At 47.9% G+C, this 16,486-nt stretch overlaps 1 protein-coding gene across 2 annotated transcripts; it reads right to left on the minus strand.

Moving 5' to 3' along the window:
• Positions 1-10,561: 10,561 nt before the first annotated feature.
• Positions 10,562-15,988, minus strand: NEUROD2 (neuronal differentiation 2). Of its 2 annotated transcripts, none has more exons than XM_028703589.2 (2): positions 15,742-15,988; positions 10,562-12,980 (listed from the first exon to the last, which is right to left on the minus strand). In XM_028703589.2, the coding sequence occupies exon 2, from the start codon at positions 12,973-12,975 to the stop codon at positions 11,902-11,904; it is 1,074 nt and encodes a 357-aa protein (XP_028559422.1). In that variant the 5' UTR covers positions 12,976-12,980; positions 15,742-15,988; the 3' UTR covers positions 10,562-11,901. The 2 variants fall into 2 exon arrangements, with proteins under 2 accessions (XP_028559422.1, XP_028559423.1); XM_028703590.2 differs by lacking the exon at positions 15,742-15,988 and adding an exon at positions 13,739-14,104.
• Between the last annotated feature and the right edge of the window lie 498 nt (positions 15,989-16,486).

Genomic DNA, 16,486 nt, shown 5'->3' on the forward strand with positions numbered 1-16,486 from the left:
AGCACGTGTCTATTTGTCTTCCTCACAACGACCCTCTCAGGTAGGCTCAGGTGAGAGATGATGACTGGCTCAAGGTCAGCCAATGAGCTTCGCAGGGAGAGGGTTCATCTGGAACCCAGATCACCGCCTTTCGCAACTCGCTGTGCGCTGCTCCCGCGCACTGACTGGGGGAATGTTGATTTCAGGCCCGTCTCGTAGATTTCCAAGCGCCTTTGGGGTTGACCTTTTGTCAGTCGCGAGAGAGGTGGGTGCAAATGGGTAGATGGGGGAAGAGAAAAAAATTAAAGGATACAGCCACATAAAACAGCGTAACAGATGAGTGAAGAGAATGAAATCTACACGAGATCCGTCAGAATACAGGGGGAAATCACAGACGAATGAAATCATAGAATAAAATAGTCTAGCGACTTAGGAGACTGCCATGGAATCGGTGGGCAGACCGTGGAATTGATAAATCAGTCTGATAGACAGACCATCTAAAAGTCACCAAAAAATAAGATAGCATATTAAAAAAAAAAAAAAGGAATAGGCGAATAGATCGGATCGGTAGAATTATTTTGCCCATTATGGATGGATGGATGGATCGATTTCTCCTCCGCTGTAATATATGAGTGTGTGAGAATGCAGACCCACACGGACCCACACCCCGATCTGAACTGTGTTAACAAGGTGTTAATACAGATATATCTCCCGCACAAGAGTGAGCGCGCAAGCACCTTAGTCAACCTCTAAAAATGGTCAGGGAAAATGCAATGCGATTATTTTTATCCTGCGTGCTTTATGCCTCAAACCACCCACCTCTGAAATAAATCAGACTAAGCGGTTCTGAATCCTCCTTTCTTTTCCTTTTTCTTTCCCTCTCTGCCCCCCCCCCCCCAATTCCGTCTCTCCCTCTCTCTTTTAAACGATATCTGCAATTCTGGCAGAAATCTGTCTTTAATTTAGCTGTCCATATAAAAATCTACACTGTATAATAATGAACAGATGCCACGAAATTTAAACTGAAGCAAGGTCTCCTCCTACCCTCCCCAGCCTCCCTCTCCCCCCCCACCCTTCTGCTTAGCCTGGCATCCGCCTGGCCACTGGGCAAAGAGGGAGGCATGGGGCCGCTTGGCAGGAATGGCTGATGTCGTTGGAGTCTCTCTCGCTCCCCTCCGTCCCTGCTCCCCCCCGTCCCCGGTTCTGGAAAGGAAACAATAATAAACGCAATGAGTGCAGGAGAGAAATTGGGAAAGGTCCCTCAGTTTGGGAGGGGGGGGCGGATTTGCAGTGAGCCTCTCGCCTCCCAATAAACTTCTCCACGCAAATTCTTTTCAGGCGCGGATTTTATTTCCAATGCTAATAAAAAAATGGAAGGGGGAAAAAAGCAGAAATACAGTACATAGGTTTGAGCAAGTCTAGGGAGAGCCAGTCGTTCGCTTGGCACATTGACCGGCTTTATTTTTTAAAAACACAAAATGGAAATTAGATTTTCCTGTTCGGAATTTGGCCTTTCCCTCCAAGACATTGAGGAGAGGGGCAATGGGAAGACGGTGTGAGGCTGCCTATACGATTAAGGCACATCTAAAGCGCCGCGCGTTTTCCCCAAACAATTCTGGGAACTGTAGTTTCCTGGGGGGGGTGCTGGGAATCGTAGCTCCGTGAGGGCTGAACTACAGTTCCCATGCCTCTTTGGGGAAGGGGGAGTGCTGAAAATGAGCTTTGAATGTATGGTGTTGTCCGCTGCCTGGTATATATAGTTCTCCACTTTCCCGGCTCGCCACCGCAGACGGAGGAGAGGAGAGGAGAGCGCCTGTAGCGTCAGGCTCGGAGACGGGGGACTTCGTCCCTGTAGTCTTTTTGGCTTGCCTCTGTTAAGAAATCTGGGCTTATCTGTTATATGTCGTCTAATCGATAAAGCACTCTTTCCATCTGACTTGATCTCTCTCTCTCTCTCTCTCTCTCTCTCTCTCTCTCTCTCTCTCTCTCTCTAATATGCCCATGCACTTATTCCAAACCTCTACTCCAGAAATACTCCAGCATTTTCTCCGTCACCTCCATTAGAGAGCATTGACCCAGCTATAATTTTTCTTCTCCTTCCTATCCAACCCTTCACTTCCTCCCTCTTCCTCTTTTCCTCCCTTTTGCTCCCCTGACTCTTTGTGGCAAATTTACTCTTCTGTCAGAAGTCTATTTGCCTCCTGGGCCCCTTTGGCAGCGCGTGCTAGATGCCAGTGGAGTTGGGGGGCAACGGGACCAGAGTGCCAGAAATCCAACGCGGGTAGCAAGAGCTGTTGTAGGATTGGAATTGAGTACATGACTGGGACCATCTTTGGACAAGTCTTCTTCTCTGTTCCCCCGTTGCCTCGTTTAGCTTAAAATGTCCCCATCCTGGGGCGGCTCCTTCCTTTTGAAAACCTGGATGTGGGCAGTGAAAAAGAGTTTTCCGGGATTTTTCTTCTTCAAGAAAGCTCAGTGAATGAATCATATAACCCCCTTAAGCAGAGTCACGCTTCTCTCTCACGCGCACACCCTTCTTTTCCTCGATTATATACCTCCAAATTGAGTTTGTAGCGTCTCTGAACCTTGTATCTGCCCAGTATATTTATTCCTTGCTAGCCAGGAGATGCTGTGCCTGCCTGTGCCCGTGTGTTTTCCTGCTCCTCAGCAAGCCTCTCTCTCTCTCTCTCTCTCTCTCTCTCTCTCTCTCTCTCTCTCTCTCTGTGTGTGTGTGTGTGTGTGTGTGTGTACATTTGCCTTCCTTTAATACTGGGGGCCTTCCCCTTTAAAACTGCTCTGGAGTGAACAGATGTCCGACACTCAGTTGTAGCAAGCTAACCACTTCCCTTCAGTGGCCCTTGGCTGGCAGTTGGCACAGACAACAGCCTGGCATCTAACTCCCCATAGAGAGCCTCTCTTTTACTACTGCGGAAATCAGGAAGCTGGCACTGCCAGCCAGAAGCATGCCAGCTAAGCTAGCTTCAGCTATCGATAGAGCACACACACACACACACACACACACACACACACACACACCCTCTTTCTCAAAAATCTGTGTGCTCCTGCAAACGCTCTTAAGGAAACCCGGATATCTATGGTTTATCCTCATTTGGAGGGGCTGAAAATGTGACTAAAGGGGGGGGCACCCAATATTTGGTAATTGACTAAGCCTCAAAACGGACTTAAAAAAATACTGTTAGAAGATATGATCCGCCTCTCCGTTTCTCTCTTCTTCCCAGCCTCCAGGAAAAAAACAAAACCAAGAAACTTTCTCAGCTGAGCTGTCGCGGATTCATCTCTCCAATCTGGAAAATGCTGCACCTCTCTGTAAAAGACGAAAAGTCTGCCGGACTGCACTGCGACTCATATTTATTTCCAGGATATAGACAGGCATAGATAGATAGATAGATAGATAGATAGATAGATAGATAGATAGATACGCACACACATATCAATGCCTACTAGCCAAAGTCCTCTGTCTAGCCCACATTTCCGGACAGCCTGCGCGCAAATTCTTACAAATAGTGCAAGGTGCGATTCTGGCCTTGTTTCAGGGGCACCGAAGTGGCTGGCTCTCTGGAGAGGCAGGATCGTGAAGGGATGAGGAAGGGATGGCGTGGCAAGGAGTATTTATTTCCCTGGACGTGGGGCCGGGTGGCCGTGGACCTAAGTGACGCGATATTGATATTCTGAGACGTTGACAATAAGCGTAAAGAACCAACCCGAAAGCTCTTCAGGGCCGAGAAGGGCGCGTGGCTGACCCACCCACCTTCCCCACCTGGAGAAGACAGGCGATGGGGTCCTCCAGGCGCTTGGAACAGACCCGGAGGGTGAGCTTCTGGTAGCTGAGCTGGCAAAAGGAAGAGGCGACCTTTCAACCACAGCGGCGCACGCGAAACAGATACGCGCCCGCCGAATACTCAAAAATATTCCGAGGCAGTCGCGCTACTTTAATTGGTTAAACTAAAAGGGGGAAGTTTACAGCGTGTGGTGCTAAGAGTATCTTACCTCCCCCCCCCCCCGCGTGTGCAACAAGCTTCAGCCAACAACTTCCGTGTGTTGTTTACCCTTTCCGTCTTTTTCCTTCCTTCCTCGAAGATGCACAGATCTATCTCATCTCTTTGTGGGACTGTCGAGAGAAGTAACCAGTCGCTTTGAATCTCTTAATCCAATGCAGCAATTATAAATGGTGTCCTCTCTCTCTCTTTCCACACCTTCGTGGAGATAAAACTGTAAGGTGTGCACTGATTGTTGCCATGAAGTCGCATTTACGCTACAGATTTCTTTTCTCAGGGCTGCGCGCATCCGGTTCCCGTCCAGGCTTCAGTTCCCCTATAAAAGCACATTAACCCGGACTTCTCAGTTGCCCTTCCCTGATCTTTTCCCGCCTGGTCTAATCATGTACAGATCTGACAGCAGGAGAAGCCACGTGGTTGGATATTTCATACAGTGCCGGGCACACAAGTTGATGCTACCTAAGCGTTTAGCTCAGGGACCCTCCTCCTACCCTTAATGGTTGCGAATGTGTAAATGTGTAAACCATGTGTAAATTACTGGTGGTGCGGAATCTGTGGCACGGAAGCCAACTCCTAGGGGCTGAAGCCCCCATAAAATATTTGAGGGGGCCGCTCCCCCAAAGCAGATAGGCATTCCCATTCAAATTGTGTGTGTGCAAATTGTGTGTGTTATTGGTTATGCTTACCTGCCCCCCTCCAATATTTTATTCAAGTTGGCACCCCGGTGCGGTGGCATGAAATAGTAGCCTGAGTCTGGTGCTCAGGGTCTGCTGACGAGCACCTGTCAATCCCCGGTTGCTCCAGCACCAAGGAATGGCACCGTCCTCTGAAGAAGCCATCGCAGAGTCATACCTGGACAGAGAATGTCCAGATCGGCAGTGTCTACCCCAGATCCCACGCTTTTCCTTTGAAACATTCGGCGAAGAATTCTAAGGGCCTGAGTCATTAGCGTGCGTCTGTGTGTTAGCATCAAGAAGGGAGACTTGCTTGTGTGTGTATTGTGGACCATCACAACTCGCTAACACCAACACCGAGAGGTCTAATAGAACTCCCGAAGCAATGGCTGTCGATTGAGGCGGCTCACACGTCCATGCCGAGGAACCAAGTGACGTGGAAGCACGTGTGAATTGGCCAAGAGCGGTGAGAGATGAGGCCGCCCGCACACATCCTTCGGACAATGTAACGGACATAAGGTGTCTGTGCCTGAGATGTACATTCAGTGCCGGGGAGAACGTTCCCATATATGTTCATATTCGCATAATGAACAATATTATAGGTATACTGTAGATACAAATCAGATCGGGAGAGGGTGAATCTCGATTTACTAGGTGATTTGCAATAGATCGGCAAGGATCTCCCAATTCTTTTGCAACACCAGCAAGAAAATGACTCCAGCTAAATTATGCCTCTGAAATGAAGGAAGCTTGGGCTAACCAGAGAGTGGATCATTATTTGGATAGACGGTGAGCTCCCTTCAGGTCGGTTTCTCTGAACAAATTCCTGGCCTCAGAATTCTTTGATTCTAAGGCTAAGCGGATGTCTTTTGCACCAGGCTCCGGTTGGTAGATCTGGGTTTTTGGGGTTTCCATTTTATATTATTCTTTATAGTCATAACAGAACAGATAGCGCAAGCCTTTAGTCTGCCCATACAAATGCGTATAAACACACACGCACACATACACAAGCTAGGCTGTTACCTAGGAGAAGCTCACACCATGGAGGGGAAGACCTCTATATTTTGTACCTGTGACCATATTGCCTCCGTGGCTTCAGCATTTCAAAGTCCAGGTGGAATTTACTGCCCAGTAAACATAGCTAGGGACCTACTCTTCCTATACCTACCGGCAGAGGAGAAAGTGCAGGCACCCACTCACACCGGTATCGCCTTCAGATGTGAAGATCAGACACGCGGCTCTTTGGGCTTGTGGGGAATGGGTGCGTGCCAACTAGGGAGACCAACCTCCGCTTCCCAGGAAAGGTTTCCCACGGGGATGTGAACACGTGTCTGATTACATATGATGGCTCATATATTCATATACCCGTGTGTAGCTGTGTACTCCAAATGGGGAACCCTAAACTTTTGGAAATGTTGAAGTCAGTCTGCTTTTGATGGGCTTTTCCTTCCGCTTGGTCTCTGGACATTCCGATACAGTATTTCCCATGCAGGTGAGAGCAGAAAACAGATGAGTCCGTGGGGCCTTTTTACAGTGATCATTTTGAAAACAGCACGTGCGTGTGTTGGGTTGCTCCCTTCCCCTTCCTCGTGAGCAAAGAATGTAGGGATGTGGAGATTTGGGGGGAAAGGGGGAGGAATCTGTCCCTTGTTCCCCGGCAAGGCAGAAACTGGACGGAACAAAACAAAACTCAGGAAGTCAAGTGCTAGAGATCTCTTAGCTGAGCAGTACAGAAACCCGGACATCGGGTGTATCCTCGCCTGCGAAAAAGTCTTGGGAACAATAAACAATAATTGCACGTGTGACTGTGCGAGTGTTATCCGCAAATGTGGCGACTTAAGGAGAACTTGTGTGTGTGTGTGTGTGTGTGTGTGTGTGTGAGAGAGAGAGAGAGAGAGAGAGAGAGAGAGAGAGAGAGAGAGACTCTCCCGAATTCAAGATGAGCAGGGTTGCAGCAGGAACATCATTCCTTTGCGCCGTTTGAATCGGTTCACCGAGCAGCTCAAAACCCGGATGCGGCTGTTCACAAAGGCTACCGAAATGGCAGAAATGCTGTCGCTCGTGTTGCCGTAAAGTATTGGTTCTGTGGTCCTCTTGAACAAATGTGTAAGCCTCTAGAAAACCACAGGATGGTGGGGAAGCAAAAATTCTATATGCTGCTTGTACCAGAGGTGGTACTATCATAGGTATGATTTGCAGTTTCAGGTGTAAGGACTCCCGCGTGCTAATTCAAGCCGGCTGGAAACCGGTTAACTGTTGCAGCCATTATATTCCCAATGGAAGCTGCAGCCCGGTGTGTCTTGCCCAGTTACAAATCCAGACCTTAGCTAAGCAGAAGTGGGATTTCAGGCCGATTTGCAACCGGCTAAAGAGAAGAACGCCGATTTGAATCCGATTCAGTCCCCAGATCAGCCCCAGAGCGGCGGCTTCAAGGAAAACTGAGTTGTGGATTGGGTTGGCGCGGGGGGCACAGTCTGCTTCAGCCCAGCCACGAATAGCCGATGGAGCTACAGCGAAACGCTGACCTTGTGGGACAAGAGGCTTTGATCGCTAGCCTGACGGACGCCCACCTTGTGAGTCGAAACCTGCAGGCGTTTGGAGAGGTGAGCAGCGCAGAGACTCGCCTCCCTCTTCGGGGTTGCTAGGGAGAAAGGCAGCTGAGGCTTAGAGAAGGGGTACCTGGTGAGTTCAGGTGCGGAAAGAGCAAGGATCAGGCGAGTGTTTGCTCGCTGTCAAACTGGAATGGGAGGATGGTGCTGGGGGGTCGGAACATATCTAGGTGTGTGGGGGGTGGGGAGGTTGGAGGGACCCCACCCTGGCAAAATTACACCTGTTTGTTAAAGAAAAGAAGGAAGCGGGGCTGACGGAGGAAGAGAGAGGGGGGGGGGAAATGGGTAGGATGAAAGGAATGAGAATTGTGGGGGAAGGAAGGAAGGAAGGAAGGAAGGAAGGAAGGAAGGAAGGAAGGAAGGGTAACGCAACTTCCCGGAAGTAAGTTGCTCAAAAGCTACAGTTTACTGACTTCCGGCTCATGCTAAAGTACTTATGTGTATAAATAAGTGTATGTGTGAAAGAAGCACAAACAAACCGCCTTAGTGTAATCCTTCAAAAAGTTGCGATCTTTGACTTTTTCAGATGGTGCGGTTCTGCCAAGGCCATCAGCAAGCGGTGGAAAGAGAGACGTCTTCCGTGGATGCCAAGGAGCTCCTACTTCTGCGTGCTGGGCTTTGGCCCGGGGTGTCAAGGGACATCCAAAACTAAGCTTCCATCATAAGCCATCTTCGGGTCCCGGGGGGGGGGGCAGCTTTGCTGAAGGCAGCAGATGGGGGAAATCCCGAACTTCTTGGATATCAAGACGCGGGAAGGAAGCGCAGAGTGCCTCCAAGTCAGGCCTACTATATAATAGAGGGATTCCAGAGTAAGTACTTCGCTGGGCAAGTACAGAGAGATGATGGCGATAAAGAAGAGGATGATGAGAGCCAAAATTCCCGTCCACGTCTTTTTGTGATGTTCCTTGTATAGCTTTGGGCCACTGTTCATTGGACTCAATGGAAAGACAAAAGTTTGTGCGAGTGTTTATCAGTCTGTGATGAATCTAAGGGGGCACCAGAATTCCAAATATCTCCCCCCCATTTTTTCTACTCTCGAAATCGTCCAAATCTACACTGATATAGACCGGGTCCCATTCACATCCACCAAAAGCAACCACCCTGTTGGTTATCCAGGTTAGAATCTCCGCTCTGGCCCCGCCTGTCCTAACTTTTGCCTCCTGCTTGCAGGATAATAGACACGCTTCCCTGTCCTATATTTTGTAGCCCACTTTGCAGGACCCATAAACGGATGCTCACCCTCTCCGAGAATCCTCGACAGGGGAAAAGGAGATCAGGGGCACTGGTGGTTGTTGCTTCCCCGCGGAGCTTCCGGTTCAGCACCATGCGTCTTTGGGACAGCTCCCTAAAGCTCCGGTTTTCTTATCTTGTAAATAAGCTCCCCCTTAAGCAATTAAAATAAAAGAACCCAATAGCTATCCATCGATTGTTTAAGTCCTAAATAATAGTAGATTCACCAGGAAAGACCGTTCACCCCAGTAAATAGTTTTGAAAGACTTTGGTCTTGAATTTACTCTTGCTTATGAGATCAGAAGGGAAGTGTGTGTGTGTGAGAGAGAGGGAGGGAATGTTGCAGGGGAAAAGCCATCTGTCCAAGACAAGAAAACCACATTAGTCTTTATAAAATGAGAAGTAGATCTCCGCCCACCTTCCAAGTTAAAAAAAAAAAAGAACCAACAGCGTGTGTGAGGGGAAAGAAGAATTCTTATATATATTTAAGTAGATCTTCCAAAGACATACTGTCAAGCTAAGGATGCTTTGAAGCCATCTTAATCAGTTCAGGGTTTACACCCACCCGCCTCTTCTTTGAGAAACGTGTCTGGCTACAATGAAAGAATGGGGTCTCGCGCATATATATATATATAGACTTGTTTGAAGTAAACTAGCAAACCTGAGGGAGTAAACATCTAATATTTATTAATTGTCGTCTTAGGACGCTCCTTCATTACACGTTTGAATAAGATCATAGCTGACTCGCAGCTCTCAGCCTGTCAAAAAGTGTTCGGATGCATTTCCGGAAAGATCTGCAAATTAATGCTTAAAACATACCATTGAAGACCAGGGCTTGACACACACACCCTCCCCTTTCTGTGGTTTTTTTTTTATATATATATCCCTTCTTCTTCTTCCCCTAAACAATGCATGCATTAAAAAAATCCCCAAAAAACCGAACAAACAAAACTCAAACCCCACAACTACACAGAATGTTTGCAAGGGAACCTTTCCCTAGTGTTCCTGATTTTTCAAAGATGCCCGTAATAGGGGCGCGGTGTGGGGTGAGGAGGGGTTATATATCTTCCATTCATAGAGGGTCACCTTTTGATAAGTATTATTTAGGGGGGAGGGTTTGTTAAGCGCGGGGAGGGGGGGGAGAGAGATTTTAGAAGGCCAGACAGACGCGGAAAAGGCAGCCCGTCTTACAAAAGTGTCCTCTCCAAAATGTGTGAACCGAACAAGACAGAGTTTGCCGCAAACAAACAAAACAAACAAACAGTAGAGAAAATAACTCTCCTTTGTTAAAACAAGACTTGGAAAAATCTCTCCCCCTCCCCTTTCCCCCTTGGACTTTGGGATATCATTTTGACATAAATATTTATTCATCTTAAGGAAACCAAACACACATGTACACACGCACACACACAAAGCACTTCTGGTGTCCAATAGACATTTCAATCTGAACTTCAACTTTTCTGGTCTTGTTGTTTTTTAGTAAAACGTTGTTGAGTTTTGTTTTAAAAAATATCAATCAGAAATGTGTGCCTTTTGCTTTTGATTATTTATTTTTTTTTTAAAAAAAATATGCTGGTATGTTTAAAGGTGATGCAGGGCCATACTAAAATAAGGGGTTGGGGGTTGGGAATCTGAGACAATATTTTGACATATCCCCCTGGCTGTAAAGCAAGTCATCAAAGGAAGGAGAAATGAATCATTACTCTGTTGGGGGAAAAATATACCAGTTTGAGTCTTTCGAAGATGTTGGTTTTTATATAGAGATTTATATACTGGTGTATTGTTACATAAACGTATTTCTCCCCCCAAAAAACGCATTACAGAAAGAAAGAAATTAAGAGTTACTATTAATTGGGAGGGGAAAAAACTAGCCAACGTAAGAATTAAGCATAATAATCAGTGTTATTTTTCACATCACCTTTAAATTTTGCATATTTGCGTTTCCCCCTCCTATCCATGCATAACAAAACATTTTTGTCATTTCATAAAAATCTTTTTTTCCACTTTTTTTTTCATTAACGTTTTTAAAACAGGTAAAAAACAGCATGACACACGAATTTTGGAAAATAAGTTACTTGGGGTTACAAGGGTGGTTTCAAAAAGTCAGTGATTGTTAAATACCAGGGAAACATACCAAGTCCGTTTCCCCCAAATCAAAAAAGTGCTCGATTTTAAACCTCAGCGAGTTTGTTGGTCCATATTTTTAATATCTCATATGGATTCTTGGTTGTTGTTGTTTTTCATTTTTCCTTTTTGTTTTCCTTTTCCTTCATTTTAAAAACTTTTTCCCTAGTTTCAGTACCTACTTGCATAGATAAAGATAGAATATATTTATCATCTGTTTGCCCCTTTATTGCTTTTTTAAAGTTCTCACTGCATCGAAAGTCTGACTTAAAGTTTGCAAACGTATTTTTAAAAAACAAACAAACAAGCACGTCCTTAAATAGATTAAACTTTCGGGGAATTCTTGAATCAATTGCTGGAATGATGGAAAGCCCCCCTCCCCCCACCATCTACTGCCCTGTACTGAATTATTTCGCTCTACAGCCATTCTGGTCTCTAGATTAAATGCCTATATTGAGCATTGCTCAATATAGGCAATCGCTTAAGGTGGGGCGAACCTTTGACTCCCCCTCACACACACTCCCCATAAATTTGATGTTTCCCCCCTTCCTTAATAGCACTTCCGATTTGGATCTAAAACCCTCCTTTCTAGATAGTCAAGACCTCAGCTAAACAGTCCACGAAGCTATATAGTTTGCTTTCTCATATATATAAAATTGCATTAGAGCATATATTGCACCAGATTTCTTTTATTAGTAATTGGGGCAGAGGAGGAGACCAGGTCTCAGATCCGGTTTACACCCCAACTCCCAGTCAAGTAAGGAGTCCCATAGGAAACAGGGCGCTTCATCAGCTCCGTCGACTCCTCATTTAAGCCGAAGACCATTGACTTCAAACAGAATCGACCCCGTCGAATCCCAGCGGATTCGAAGTGAGTCAAGTCCGTTGCTTCGGCCTAAGTGTCTTGTAGATCGGGCTGAACTCGCCTTCCACACGCTGCTTTGAAACAAGTACGCCCGGCTCAATAGGTTTAGGGATGGGTGTTATTGTTGTTGTTAATATTATTATTATTATTTAGATTAGTTCTCTCTAACTGCGAGGGCAAGTGGCTCACAGTTGAATGCAAAGTTGCAGCTCTCGGGAAGAGGCGAGCAGGGGCTTCGAGAAGGCCAAGGACCGTTGCCCCCCACCCCAAATAAAAATCGCCCACACGCGCGCACAGAACCACACACACGCCTATCCCTTTCGCGAACGCAACCCACTGGGGATCTACAGGTGGCCCTGGTTAGGTGTGGAACCAGAAGGGGAGCCCAAAGGCGGGAGGAGTCGTTAATTATGGAAAAAAGCATTGAGCTCCTCGTACATGGGACCTCTGTCGTGGTGGAGGTGCATCTCATAAGGCAAAACGTTCTCCGAGTGGACGCCGCTGCGCATCCCAGAAGACCCGAAGACCAAATTGTGGCCGGACGGGCGAGAACTCGGGAGGGCGGAGTAGTGCATAGAATAGTGGTAGTTTTTCTCGTGGTCTGGGGAAGAGTCTTGCTTGAGGGAGAAATTCCCGTTCACGCACAAAGGAGGGCTCAGGGGCCCATCGTATTCCGAGCTATTGTAGTCTGGCGACGCGTTCCCATAGAGCGACTCGTAGGTGGCGCAGTAGGCGTGCGTCCGCAGGGCGTGGGAGCTAGCCATGGTGCTGGAAGCGCACTGCGCGCCGGAGAGCCGCGAGCACTGGTAGGTGTAAGGGTGCATGGCAAAGGTGGAGTTGGGCCCGTGGTACCTGCCGGCCTCCTGGCCTTGCTCGGTCAGGAAATTCCTCGAGTTGAGCTGCAGGCAGCCCGCCACCAAGTTGGTGGTGGGCTGCGACAAGCCTTTGCACAAAGTCTGCACGTAGGACACCAAGTCCGGCCTCTTGCCCGAGCGCAAGATCTCCGACAGGGCCCAGATGTAGTTCTTGGCCAGCCTCAGCGTCTCGATCTTAGACAGCTTCTGAGTCTTGGAGTAGCAAGGCACCACCTTGCGGAGGTTGTCCAAGGCGGCGTTCAGGTCGTGCATGCGGTTCCTCTCGCGGGCGTTGGCCTTTTGGCGCCTCAACTTGGAGCGCTCCAGCCGGGCCTTGGTCATCTTCCTCTTTTTGGGGCCCCGTTTCTTGGGGCGATCCCCTTCCGCCTCCTCGACCCCTTCTTCTTCTTCCTCTTCCTCCTCCTCCTCGCCCCCTAAGTCGTGGTCGTCTTTGGCCTCCCCGTCGGTCTGCTCGTCCTGGAGAGGGCAGCTCTTGCCCTTCCGCTCATCTTTATCGCTGGCCTCGTCGTCCTCGTCGTCGTCGTCGTCGCAGTCGTCTGCCCAGCTGGAGAATTTCTGAACTTCTGGGATCAGGCTGGGCTCGCTGAAGAGTCGCGTCAACATGGTGGCTGCAGAGGTGACATGCGGGCGGGGAGGGGGAGGACGGAGGGAGGGAGGGGATGGGGGGACGCACACAGAGGGGGGGGCGGAGGGAAGGGACAGAGGAATGGAAACGAGAAATAAGAGCACAAGTTTCTTTCAGAGCCTCAGCAGCCCTAACTCTAAGCACGCGCGTCATCCAAACTATTCCGGACTGTTGGAACTTCATCCTAAAGCCGGAGCAACCTTGACTGGTCCACGGTTTCAAGCACATTAGGACTACCAAGGCATGGGTCGATTTCCCATCCCATTCAAGGCTGAACGGGCCTTCCCTCCCCAAGCAAAATAATCTAACTTTTGCCTACGATCTGCAAGGATGTGCAGAGCGTCGCCTCCCAAAATATACCGGTATGCCTTTGCGCTGTCATTGGAACATGCCAAGTGGCTCTTCCGGGATGGCTGGGTGGAATCCGTTCTTTGGACGTGCTTAAGAGCCAGCCACCCACCCCTTTCACAGTTCTGCATTTGTTCTCCAACCCCATAATTTGTTCTTTGAAGTCCTGTTTTTCTTTTCTTTTCTATTTTTAAAAAATGGATCAAATCGATTAACCGTGATCCCCATCCGGATCCGACGCGCTGACGATTCGCTAAACATTCCAGAGCGTGTTTTAGAGAAGGAAGCCGTGGGGTTCTGACCTTTAGCCCCCCCCCTTAACTCCTGCATTTTCACTCCTTTCCACCCCCCAGATCATAATAAGATAGGGCACTTCTTAAAGCCTGACTCAACCTTTTTATTGCACTCTTCTCCCAAACGTTCTGCCTCGAAGTACGTGCAGCGGCTCTCGTCAAAATAATCCTGGTTACCTTCCGCTTGATCAGAGACATAATCTCCCGCTCCCTCCCCACTCCCACCCATACTTTTAACGGGAGTCTAATTTAAGCAGAGCTTTTGTAGGAGGAGGAGGGGATGGGAGAGCGGCTTAGAACTGGCCTGAAATCGCGCTCCCCCCTCCCCTCCATAAAAGCAATTGACTCGTTTTAAAGTGTGATTAAAATTAATTGGTGTCTCCATTGCTTTGCTGCGGAATTGGTGCAATATTTCTGATAGATCCGGTTCATTACAGACAGTCTCTGTCTCTCTCTCTCCCTCTCTCTCCCTCCCTCCCTCCTTCTCTCTCTCTCTCACACACACCCTTTCGTTTTGTTGTTGTTGAAATGTAGTGGATATTTTCTCCGATTTCTTTACGGGGCTGTTTATTTGTTTTTGTTTTTGTTTTAATTTAAGGTTCATGTTTATGCGATCAGCTCCAAGGGAATTTAAAATCGCTACGCCCCATCTCCTCTGCCTCCCCGGCTCGTATATATACGTCGATCTCTTCCAGCTAGCCTGCCTCTGTTTATATCTCTGGAGAGCTTTGAGGCGGAGATCTAGAGAATGCCAAGCGAAATCTCTAACTTTTCTCTCCGGTTTCTCCGTCCCATCCCACCCGAAGCTTGATAACCCAATGGTCCAGCGCAATTTCTGGGTGGTTTTCTTTTTTAAATCAACGTTAATGTTAATATTAGAACGAAATGTTATAATTTGGAACTTTGCATCCCGCTGCCCCCAGCCACCCCCATCCTCGCGTTCCTCCATCACATCCCAACCCTCATAACTTCTCGTTCCTGTCAATTTTCCCCTGTCCTGTTTTTGTTTAAACTGTTTGAGTCCTGCCAACGCTCTTTCTTTTTCAGGGAATGGTTTCGTACCTCACTCTAAACCCCTAAAAGAACATTCTGGGTATATAACACGTTGATCGATCATTCAATCAATTAATTTGATGATATTATTATTATTATTATTATTATTATTATTATTATTATTATTATTATTATTATTATTATTATTACTACTACTACTACTACTATTAAAAAAGCTCCCTGAGCTACTCGATGCTCTTGCAGAATCGCTAGATCCCACCCGGTTCCAGTCGCTCTTGCCTTCCGCCCGTCTCCCTCCCTACACTGGCTCCATTAGCCCACATGCAGACCCCGCTGAAGACCATTTTCCTAGGGAGTCTTTTGCTCCAAAACTACGAGGAACCGAGGGATCGCTTGGCAGTTCCTGTGCGAGCATTTGCCCTCGCTGTGTTTTGCTTAGGGAGGGGTGGGAGCCAGTTTTCACAAAAAAGAGGAGGAAGAAGAAGAATGGGGAAAGATCACCCAACACACGCACCCACTCCTAAAAAAACCCCTCAAGCTAAAAACCAACAGCTCCGTAGATGAGCTGAAGAGAGTGCCGTTCACTCCAATAAGTGCTACAGCTTCGATTCAATGATAAGGCTGCACGGGTTTTCTTTTAATTATTATTATTTTTAAATACAATTGGAAAATTGTATTTCACCGGATCGTCTGCTCAGATCTCTGCTTGATTCTTATTCTTATTTTTTAAATGGTATCTTTGAACGTGCCACAAAGGCTGCTGAGATCTATTTAAAAATACACACACACATCTCATGCAAAACCGGTCTTTGCTACATAAGCGATTTTGGATCTATAAAAAAATCTTGCCTAGAGATAGCTTATTCCACCCACCCCCCGCGCGCATCCCCCTCTCTAGCCATTCTTCCCCCAAAGATACAAATAAATTGTGTGTGCGCAGAAGGGGGGGGGGGCGTCTATAGAAAGAGAGATAAGATCTGTAGTGAGGGAGAGATCCAAGAAGGTGGCCGGGGGTGGGGTGGGGAGGCAAGTTGCGTGACCCCATCCTTTCAAGTTTCTGCCCCGCTCTCTCTTCCTTACATAACTTACCTCCAAAGCTGAGCGGAGGAATCTTCAAGTCCTCGGACCCCGCATCTTTTGGGAGTAAAGGGGGGGGGGGAGAAAATTAGAGGGGAGGAAGAAGAGGAAGAGAGAGAGAGAGAGGAAAAAAAGAGAGGCACAGGCTCCTTGAGGTCCACCCCGTCTCCTTCAGTGTCTTATCCAAAAGGAGGAGGGAAGTGGCACGCTTCGCGCAGGCAGAGGGGGTACCAACTCTGATGCCAGACCATATGGCTGGCACGTCATCCGCTGGAGTTATCACATGAGCTGCGGTGATTGACATGCGCTCGCATGTAGGGAGATCTCGCTCTCGGGGGAAAGCGGGCCCGCCATCTGTCACTCCCTACTCTTAAGAAAGAAAGAAAGAGGGAGAAGGAAGGAAGGAAAGAAAGAAAGAACGAACGAACGAGGGAAAGAAAAGACCCAGCCCCAGACAGATCAGATCTACGCAGCCCTGACAAGATGAAGCGAGATAGATGAGTGGGGGGACGACGACAGCTAAGGGGTTGGAAACAATAGAAGGGGGGGGATAGGGAAGGAAGGAGGATATTTGGAGTGTACCTTTATGTGGCTGGTTGTAAAATCACCCAGGAGGAAGGGATGTTAGAGACCTTATGTCAAAAGAATCTCCCCATCCCTCTTCCCTCCCCCATTCTCTCTCTGCGCACACACACACACACACACACACACACACACACACACCTCTCTAGCAGCAGCAGCAGCAGAGGGCCTGTCC

The sequence above is a fragment of the Podarcis muralis genome, chromosome 13 (genome assembly GCF_964188315.1).
Source record: "Podarcis muralis chromosome 13, rPodMur119.hap1.1, whole genome shotgun sequence".
In the NCBI taxonomy this organism is placed as follows: domain Eukaryota; kingdom Metazoa; phylum Chordata; class Lepidosauria; order Squamata; family Lacertidae; genus Podarcis; species Podarcis muralis.